This window comes from Periplaneta americana, chromosome 5, assembly GCF_040183065.1.
Source record: "Periplaneta americana isolate PAMFEO1 chromosome 5, P.americana_PAMFEO1_priV1, whole genome shotgun sequence".
Classification (NCBI taxonomy): Eukaryota; Metazoa; Arthropoda; class Insecta; order Blattodea; family Blattidae; genus Periplaneta; species Periplaneta americana.
This window is the reverse complement of record NC_091121.1, coordinates 75,706,018-75,717,425: the sequence shown is the minus strand read 5'-3', so window position 1 is coordinate 75,717,425 and position 11,408 is coordinate 75,706,018. Positions and strand designations below refer to the sequence as shown.

General features: G+C 39.6%; 1 protein-coding gene across 1 annotated transcript in view; it reads left to right on the top strand.

The window, feature by feature from the left end:
* The first annotated feature begins 7,956 nt into the window (after positions 1-7,956).
* The window catches only part of LOC138699838 (uncharacterized), a 33,809-nt gene continuing 30,357 nt past the window's right edge, over positions 7,957-11,408 (top strand). Inside the window, exons 1-2 of the mRNA XM_069826026.1 lie at positions 7,957-8,084; positions 10,301-10,393. Coding sequence (XP_069682127.1) covers positions 8,027-8,084; positions 10,301-10,393 — 151 coding nt within the window. The 5' untranslated portion in view covers positions 7,957-8,026. The remainder of the gene's footprint in view (positions 8,085-10,300; positions 10,394-11,408) is intronic.

Here is an 11,408-nt window from a genome sequence, read left to right as displayed (position 1 = left end):
TTCTTACGAAAATATTTGGGGCTAAGAGGGATGGAGTTACTGGAGAATGGAGAAAGTTGCACAACGCAGAACTGCACGCATTGTATTCTTCACCCGACATAGAAATATTAAATCCATACGTTTGAGATGCGCAAGGCATGTAGCACGTATGGCCCCATGTTTCGGCGGCTACTATGCAGTGGTATGCAGACAATGTTCACTGGCCTGCACAGAGTCCTGATCTCAATCCTATTAAGCACCTTTGGGACGAATTGGACCGGCGATTGAGGTCTCGGGAGATGCGGTCAACTTCCATTGTCCAACTGACAAGGAGAGGATACGCTGTGTATATCACCGAATTAAATAAGATTGTGTGAGATGAAAGTACAAGAAGTACTGTTTAAAGTCATACCTGGTATGGGTGGCCAATGACCCCCCGTTTTGAAAATAATGGCTATTGTTTGTGACATACTTCCGTTAGGTGCTCAATAGGGAAGCATTAACCTGTGTAACAGCGTAGCCCATATGGTTGGATGCTGAGTTGTTATCCAGGCAACCTGAGTTCGAATCTTAACTGGTCCTATATTTTTTTTCTTTTAATAATGATTAATATTGTGATCACAGTTATATACTTACATACCTATATAATATTTCTCAATGTATTGAATGCTTCATTATGTTTTAAACAAATTACTAATTAACTAACATTGTATTGTAAAGGATAAACAATGAAATACTGCTCACGTAGGAAGGTAAGATGTGTCACTGGTGTTTGTTCTATTTCTGTAGCAGCTATTTCATTTCATTTTGTACCCGATTCATTATGATGTCATAAAAACACACAAAACATACATATTTCCTGCACCATCCACAGCAAATGAAAGAAGGTTGTCCACAGTCACACACATTTTTCCGCACTTCTGCTGCAAAACAGATATCCTTCTCATTCACAAACACTTCTCGTTCGTTTATCAATTTCGATGCATACCACGCATATTTCAACATGGCTTTGAATATAGGAACTGACAACTGAAAGTGAATTAAAATAATAATAATAATAATAATAATAATAATAATAATAATAATAATATCAAGCTTTAAAAAATAAGAAGGCATTAGGATTCGAACTCGGGTTGCCTGGATGACAACTCAGCATCCAACCACATGAGCTACGCCGTTACACAGTCTAATGCTCTAAGGCCGAATGGCCTTAACTCTGCCAGTTGAAATAAACCATTATTATTATTATTATTATTATTATTATTATTATAATGCTTCCCTATTAGGCACCTAACGGAAGTATGTCAAACAACAGCCAATATTTCCAAAACGAGGGGTCATTGGCCACTCATACCAGGTATGACTTTAAACAGTGTGTCTTGTACTTTTATGTCACAAAATCTGATTTAATTCGGTGATATACAGAGCGTGTCCTCTCCTTGTGAGTGCCATGTTGTAAGAGGAATGGCGACGCATTCCAGTGGATATCCTACACAAACTAGTGTAGAACATGCCTGACAGGATGGCTCTGTTATAGCAACAAGAGGTGGTACCACGAGGTTCTGAAGAGGCAAAGCAGTGTTCAATTACTTTTTGGTAGATAGTGTAGTTTCACCACTCAAGAAGCTTAGAATCTTAAAATTGGGAGAATTTGTGTCTAATACCGTACATGAAAATTGCTATATGGTCTTTTGATAGCTTGTCAACAGTTTAGAACTCGGAATGGTCTGCCCCAAGTCCATCACAGTACCAAAGGATCTGACCGAGGCCGAAAGTGAGATCCTCTTGCTGAGAGGTCATCTGGTGATTGAAACACAGACCACAAGGACACGAATGAAAGAATTGTCGGATATGACTCAGCTTCACAAAACTGTTATCAGAACATGTTATCAAAGATTATCAGGCCAATAAACTTCCTCTTCGTTTCGCTAGACGTTATCTCGAATAACATCCATATCATAATTTCTTTTTGTTACTTTATCAATCACAGAACAATGTGCAGTCATACACAGTAACTAACACAGAAAATGTTGAAGTTTCTCCTTTTAATTAGATTTCTGAGTTTGGTTACCTAGAGTCACGAAACAGTGTAGTTGCGTATGGAGTATAGGCCAGTGGCATTGAACCCCAGACAGACAGTTCAGGTCTGCTGTTCGATAAGGCAGTCGACATGCCGAAACAAAACAAAAAGTAGTCAGCGTACATAATTTTGTTTTTACTGTGATTTATTCTATTATTGTAATTTTCACCACTTATCCTTTCTTTCTTTCTTTCTCTCAGTTTAACCTCTCCCGTCTAGGTTCATTTACACGACCCACGCCACCCGGGCCTTACAGGGCCGTGACCTGTCGGGAGAGGAATTACTATGGATCACATACATACTTTTTTGACCACACAAGGACATGGAGGGCCTCCCCGAATGAGGGATCATCTCAATGCCGGCGCCACCTCCGATACAACACAAACATTTAAGACATTACACATCATTCACTCACACATATGAAAGGGTTAAGGGAAGGATCGCCGTCCATGGCCGGACTTTCAATAGGTACAATCCCGGCATTTGCCTGGAAATAACTGAGGAAACCATGGAAAACCTCGGTTAGGATTGCCGGCCCCTGGGATCGAACCCCGGACCTCCCGAATGCGAGGCCAGCCCTCTACCACGCCGCTAGCCCGCTCGGTCCACTTCTTATTTATTTGTATATATTCATTCATTCATTCATTCATCCATTCACTCATTAATTAATTCATTTACAGATGTGTACATACATAGCCTGTATCCAGTTATAACATAACCTACACGTGTAAAACAAATAGTCTATTCATAATTTATTTCTACAATCTGGCATTAGAGACGGTAATACAGTACACAGAGGCAAAAAAAAAAAACAAGATATTTCTAAATTAACGTCAGAAGAAACATCAAGGCCGAAATATAGTTTATATATTTCAATATTAGTCTAACTCATTTTCAATTGTGAATATTCAGATTTAAATCCTTTCAATAACTTGTCATATTATTTACTTCTAAACTCATTTTCACTTTGATATATCATTATTATCATAATCCTTCATGCATTAGGCAACTTTGCCTGTAGCAATCTATATTACTGTTCTGTCCATCGTTTTAGTTCCTTTAGACCTGGCATCACAAAATTGTATTTCGTGAATCAGCGCCTGAACTCTGACGTAAGTTCCACGTCACAACAGCCCTCTCCGTGCTGAACCCCTTCCTCTAGCGTTGTCTTTACTGCCGACAGTGACTCATTATGTTATCTAGTACAGTACGATTATTTAGTCGTGACAGTCGCCGGCAATGTGCGCCTGGGTCAGGCGAGTCCATTAAGTTATGTCAAGGGGTGTTCAGATTAGTCTGTCGCCTGCAGTCAGAGCGATCGGATGTCACGAATGCGGTATAGCGTTGTATTTCCACTACAGTTACCGACCTCTCGCCCTGATCTCTACTCCGGAACTCTCCCCACTACTCCTATTACTTCCCCTCTTTCGCGTCGCTGAGCTGTCAGGACTAAATAATCGGTCTGTACTATCTGAATAGTGATTTGGCGTTCATAACAGATATTTACGAACAGCTGAACAAACTAAACTGCCGACTTCAAGGACGTGATCAGCACATAATTGACATGTATAACGCGGTGAAATCTTTTTCAATGGTGATAAATGTTTGGAAAGTGCAATTGAAAGAAAATGAGTTTCATCATTTTTGTCTGAAGTCACTTCCAAATGTTTCTAATTCAAGGATAAATATTGCGACATCCTGGAAACATTTACTTTCAGAATTTAGAGAGAGAGAAGGTTTTGTGATTTTAAACAAATATAATATGATTTCTCTCTATTTGCAAATCCAAAAACACACCCATTCTGAAGGTACGATCAGACTTACAATTGAAGGGTCCAGAACCATAGTGGGCCAAGCGTCATTTATTAAAAAAGGAGAAAGCAAGGGTTAAAGTGAATACCATAGTTTAATGAAGATTGATATATCATTTAATTTTAATGTGTATGCTTTATATTACTTGCTATATGTTTCCATTAAATTATGGTAATAACTTCATTTTAACCCTTGTTTTCTACTGTTTTAGTAAATGGCGCTTGGTTCTGAACCCTTCAATTTGAGGTTGCTGATTTCCAAAATAACACCTTTGTGAAAAACAAGCATAAGAATTGTGTTGGTTTAGATGTAGACATATTTAAAAATATCGACTCGTCTAAATACCCATATCTTAGTTCATTTTCTGCCACAATCGCAGCTATTTTCAGGTCTACGTATATTTGTGAACATTTTTAAAATTAAAAACATGTTAAATAACAAAGAAGGACACGCTTAACAATCATCGTGCACATTTAGAGTGGCTACTTACGAGGCAACCCTTAAATTTGAGACCTTTCTGAATGCAAATATTGTAATCACGAAATGAAAGAATGCAGATTAAAATAATATAATCTTAAAAATATATTCATTCCTTCTTTCTCTTGTTATTTCTTTGTTGTGAACACGGAAGGTAATGACGATCACAAACCGCTTCTGTTGTCTAGCTTACTGCGACCGATGCTCCCCAGACCCTTCACTTTGTGTGTAGCGGGTAGTATTTATATTGCGTCATGAATTTGTAACGTTTTGTGATGCCTGCTTTAGACTGGACTGTTCAGTATTTCCGTTTTTCACACTGGCCGTGTCAGGAGCGCTGCGCAAGGCTAACTTGGCGTGTGTACTGAATTCTCCGCCATTCAAATGTTTAAGATGAGTCGAATTATTTCCTAATAAACTGCACAGATAACCACTGCTACGGCTTTAGTACGGCAGCGCTTTTTGAAACAATTGTTTCGACCCACTTGTAATGTCATTAAGTTGATTTGGACGATCTACATCTAAAAGAAAACATAATAATAATAATAATATTAATAATAATAATAATAATAATAATAATAATAATAATAATAATCCAAGGCACGACAGTCCATGAAGAACCATGACCGACCAGCCGGCTGCTGGCCTCACGCCCACATGCCGAAGCAGAGGTGAACGATCATCTAACCAGAATTGAAGTATCGTGTGGTTAGCACGATGATCCCCTCCAGCCGTTATAGCTGGCTTTCGTAACCAGATTTCTCTACCTATCGTAGCTCCCCAAGTGCATCACGATGCTGGATGGGCACCGGTCCCATACACTGGCCGAAATTTCATGAGAAAATTTCTTCCCATATGAGAAATTGAACCAGCGCGCATTCAGTAACGCGAGTCCTAGGCAGGATGCCTTAGACCACAACACTACGGGGCGGGACAAAAGAAAATATAAACAATGCGTTATTGCCATTGTTCAGAAAGTCACAGTGAAAAGATTTCAGGTTTTACTTATCTGTTATGTTATCATCAGGCTTCGGTCCTGGGCATAGAAACGCATGAAGTTCAGAACGCACGGACGATAGTGTTGTGTTGGTCGAGCGGAGTGAGAGATGGAGCGCGCCGTTATTTCGTGTCTCAACATGTAAACAGTCCATCACAGTACGGCACAAAATATATTTCACCCTGTACAGATGTAGCATATACAGTACATTCCTAGTGTAGACAATAAATGTGTACCATTAAAGTATTAAGGTGAGTTGTTACCTTCAATCAGGAGTCCCTACGCCGAAGCCTGTTACACGTACCGCAGCCAAGCAGCAATACACACAGCGGTAATGCACATTAAGGTGCGTACACACTTAGCGAACGAACAACGAACGAATGATGAAGCGAAATTACGTTGTTCGTTCGCTATTTGGAGCAACGTACAAATCATCAACAAATGGTCACAAAACATTCGCGTTCGCTGATTATCCGCAATAATGGCAGACGAAAATATAATTATAGCAAGTGCAGCCGTTGTAATTATAAGCAGTTTAATAAAAAGAAAGTTAAAAAAAAAAAACAAAAAACAAAAGGCGATGGTGGCAGACGCCACTCTACGAAAGTCGCATTCAACATAGAGGCACTGACTTGCTTCATGATTTACGTCGAATGGAATCGGGACAGTTTCACAACTTCTGTCGCATTTCAGAAACAGACTTCGAAATATAACTGTGCAAAATAGGACCAAAATTTTCTAAGAAAGACAGAGGCTGACGAGAAGAATTACCTATTCAAGAAAGGCTAGCATTAACACTTCGATATCTTGCTACAGGAGATTCGTATACAAGTTTAATGTATTTATTCAAAGTGTCGAAACAGCTGATTACCAGGATGTTTTGTTTATTGTGGTAAGTAGGATGCTTGGGATTCCATAAAGCAGGGGTCGTCAGCACAGAGCACGCTGGGGCTGGCTCTCTTACTCGCGGAAAACGCAGTGCACTATAGTGCTCTCGTAGCTGCTAGAGGGTATGCTCTCTATCTCTCCCTGTTGCACGACGGTGCGCTCGGGACGGCACCGCGTACCCATTGCACATTTCAGCGAGTGCTGACGACCATTGCCATAAAGTTTCCTGCTCCCTATATGCATTAATAAGATTTATAACAACGTCTTCCGTCCACTCCAGTTTCGACATCCTGTTGGTGAAATTGAACTAAGCGCTGCCTTCTGCTAGGAACTACAAGCTAGTGGCAAATCCCGTCCACAACGAATACCAACTTCCTTTGATGTACCGACAAGCGACGGATCACTTCCGAAGGCAAACCAAACAATTGGTTTGCCTTTGCTGCGACGTACACACGTTCCGATTTCAATCAGCGAATGCATTCGTTTGTCGTTCGTTCGTTGTTCGTTCGCTAAGTGTGTACGCACCTTTACGGACCCACCTGTGCTGTTGCAGTTACCCTTCCACACGGTCATGACATCATTTACACTCCGTGTACTCTAAACCTCATACTGGTTACTCTGTGTCCCTAGGCCGAAGCCTGGTCATCATGTTCCTTGGGGCGTAATGCATAATGTCGTTGTATTTTGTATTTTTAAAACCTAATAAAAATGTGAACATAACAGATACATATTTTCTCCTTTTAAGCAACAAAAATACTTCCATAATAATACATAATTAAATTACGCTTTCCTGAGCTTTCATTTGGATTCCATAAAGACATTTCCTCACTGATGTGTAAGACGAAAGTTAGGACATCATATTGAGTATTCCTTGAGTATACTTAATTTTGTTATCGAATCTCAGAAAACAAAGACTACATAAATACTATCTTGGATTGGCTTTTCCATTATCGGACTCGGGACTGTTCTTGCGCTTAGGTTTATATTGTGGACTGTACTTGTGATGGTTGTCCAAGCCACGGTGGCATTCGTGAATTCGACGCTGACAGGTGGGCCATCCTGTCTTAGTCTTGACAGAGCCAGGTCCCATTCCAGAGCGAGTATTTGATAAGCCCCGGGGTCCAGAGCTCCAAGTCAGCATCGGAAACCCGTACTACAAGCTGGCGTCAGCGTTTTTGGCGTGTGTCCTAGATATAGTGCCCAGTTTGTAAGCATGTTGCTAGTGCAGCTGAGAATGGTATCCACTTCCTATACATGTCACACCAGCCATTTGCCAAACACAGTTGTCAGTCTGACTATAGTGAATGTAAACACTCGCAGTTAACGTTCCCATCACTTATTTCACACGCCAAAAACGGTGACTGTACCCCCAAGACTTCATTCCAGCCTATTTTTAACCATTGCAGATGATAGATGAAATTAATGGAAGGTTGAGGCTGCTGGTGGAATGATGGAAACATGAATATCTCCAGAAAACTTCCTACTATGTCTGCTTTTTTCCACAGTAAATTTCATCACGAGCCGCCGCGGGGATGGAAGACCAGCGTTTGAGTCTTAGATACGGCTGCATAAACTTGCATTCCATTCTCTGATTGAAAAAATGAACTTTAATAAAATGAGTAGGAAGTTGGTACGTAAAGCAATGGTGAGGAAACCGTTAATATTGACTCCAGACGTCACTAATCTTATCTCCAACCTTTCGATTCGCTATCTAATCGCACATTAGTTCGGTATCTCAAAGAGACATCACCTGTCCATATAGCCGGTCCTGGTTCATATACTAACGATCATAAATGAAATTTATTTGTGTTTTATTGGGAGTGATATCTGTGTCCAGTAACATCTTTGTTGGTGAGTGAAAAACTTTAGGTTAACTTATAATAATATAAAGTGGCATGCAATTATTGTAAATTATGCTTACATTGAAATTGACGTTCATACAGTCAAAGAAAACGTACACTAACGTGATCCTGTAGAAAAGTTTGTTATTATAAAATGGCGATCTTTCCAGTCATAATGTGACAATCAATTTGTGATACACGTAAGCTACTCGAATATTCAATAAACGAGTCAATTCACCTTCGTGGTAACTTGCTCTGAAGCAAATAAGACCTTTTGAATTCAATATCTTCTAACATTAGTAAATAAAAAGAATTCAGACAAGTGCCCCACCCCATAACTTCGCCTCTTCCGGACCAATTAAACCACTGAGAATTGTCCAAGCAAGAGTCCGTTGTATTTTATGTCTCGGATATCGAAGCGAGTGTCGGCTATGATTGTTACCTTTTTTCAACTATTCACGCAATCTCTAGTTGAGCTTGTGCAATTGTTTGGGTGTCAAGCGTCAATTATGTTTGTTGTACTATATGGACATCCAAGCAAGTGTTCGTTATACAGAACTCGAAATGGACGTTTTCACGAATGCCCTGTTATTTTCGTGGACACGGTTGTGGTGATGTTGATGATAATGACGGAATTAATAACCAGTGAGATGTACTATGGTAAAACTCCGCGTCATCTCACCGTTTTCTTAGTTAAACAACATTGAAATGACTATAAATGTGCAAGGGGTATACATTACGTCACGTGTCCTTCAGGAGACACCCTGCTCAGAATCACACGTAATGCGCACTATAGGGTCACTCTAAAATAGGTTCCTTGCTCCTAAACAAGTACAGTATGCGTACTGCAGTTTAGTAATGTTTATGATATTATGCACTACTAGTTGAAATAAAGGTGCCTAAAACTAGTACGAAAGTACAGAAGTGAGGAATTCGAAAGACAGTATGTCTGCGTAAGTGGCGACATAATTGTGTGTAATTTAAGTAAGACTGACATAATTTGTTCTAGATTTTTTAAAATTTATTTTATTGGGTTATTTTACGACGCTGTATCAACATCTCAGGTTATTTAGCGTCTGAATGAAATGAAGGTGATAATGCCGGTGAAATGAGTCCGAGCTCCAGCACCGAAAGTTACCCAGCATTTGCTCATATTGGGTTGAGGGAAAACCCCGGAAAAACCTCAACCAGGTAACTTGCCCCGACCGGGATTCGAACCCGGGCCACCTGGTTTCGCGGCCAGACGCGCCGACCGTTACTCAATTTGTTCTGGAAGATGGTATTTACAGCAGCACTGTTATTAAAAAATGTATAAACCATTTGAAATTGATATGATCTACCCTTAACCAGTAATTCAGTGCCAGCGGACGAATTTAGCAGAGATCTGTATGAAATGATGGTGCTGGCCAACATTCAACAAAGTGAAGGACAAACACTTTAAAAATTTTGTTGGAAAGTACACTTGTACACAAGGGCAGTACCTGTGTTATAGTAATACCGGTATTTTAAGTTAAATTTCACAGCAAAGATTATTGTACTATTGGTTTAAACATTTCATTCAGGGCAGTACCTATGTTACAGTTATACCGGTGTTTAAAGTTAAAATTTTACAGCAAAGATTATCGTAATATGGCTTAAACACTGTAGTAAGAGTGGTACATATGAAAGATTGTTGTAATACAGATTTAAACATTTCATTAAGAGTGAAGAGTAACATTTTAAGTTAAAAGTTCACAGAAAAGACTATGTTTATTCTTTTGTAATACACAGCACAGCGCTACACTTGAACTCATTCTTTTATGTGCATACTGTGGCTGTTCTCCTTGATGCGAAAGTAGTCTGTTTACAGTCTAGCTTGTTGGTCACTGCACAAACTCCGTACTCACTTAACTTCAAAGAGTAGTGGCTAAGATTCTGGTCTCTACTTTCGGCTCTCATGAGACAGTATCTGTATAAGTAATATTAATAAATAGATTGGCATAGGAAATTGTTTTATCTTAATCGTGCAACTGCATCTAATTTTTATTAAGGTACAATTTTAAAATAGTATATCATTTTAATAGTAATTTACGGGAAAGCGTTTTGAAAATCCGAGGATTACAAAACGATGAAATATATACATACACTAGCTCACAGAAAACCATCAATTCAGACGCATAAATGTAGCCTACAGATAATGAAAAGTATACAGCAATAGTGTCAAATATACATTTGTTGTATTTACAGAAGCTGCAGGTATCTCCCTGCAGCCAATACAAGATGGAACCTGGCAGCCCAGTGACTACAGGGGTATTGATACATATACGATCAGAAGTGATGGTAATCTACTTCAGTAACTTTATACTAATGACATTTTAAATATAAAAATAGGCAGTTGGACATAGCAGAATATATACAAGCAATAAAAAATAAATAAGTACGCTACAACAAATATAGTGATGGTAACAATAATTGCTTCTGATGTCATACTAAAGGATTTTCAATTTCCGTAATATCAGAAATGTTAATGAAGGTTACTTCACTTTATACAAAAGTAATACTGGAAGATATTTCCCTGGAGTTAAAGGGTCCAAAACGTGATACCGATCAGCAGACAGAGGATTTTGGGTACCGATACTGAACGTTAGCTGTATGCCAGTTGCAGGGAAGTCATTGAACTCACTTCTGCGCTTCCTACGTAAACCAAGGGACATGACGTCTTTTCTCTGTGTAGGGACTGAAAATCCGCTGTCTGCTGACCAGCTGATCACATACGCGGTATCCTATGGCCTATCTGCAGTAGGGATTTGTCGCAGCATGTTCTCCTTATAGCGTGCTGGGAAAGCCGAGCAATTACGATTTGCTTTTCCCTCAAGTACAGAACTTATCTTATGTTAAATCTATTTTTCTTCAATACTTTCATTGGATATTAATATAATAATAAAGGATCATATGTTATTTTACATCCATGTATTGTGGGTCCCTTTCACCACAGCATGGCTCGTCCTCAGGTTGCGGATAGAGGAGACGGCCTCCAGATATGGAGGGTAGCTGCGAATATATTGAATAAGCAGTCGTGGACAGCCGATAAGAGGTGGTCCTCCACCTTGGGGGTTGGGCGAAGGGCTAACAACCCATCACCGTAAAAGACAGTTTGTTACGAAACCATACAATAAGCCTCGGAATGGGACTGATTCTCTGGCACGACCATAGCAAAGGAATAAGGTTATGAGATTTGGTACGTGGAACGTAAAATCGATTTGAGGGAGGTGGGATATGATAGAGACTGGATTAATCTTGCACAGAATAGGGACCGATGACGGGCTTATGTGAGGACGGCAACGAACCTGCGGGT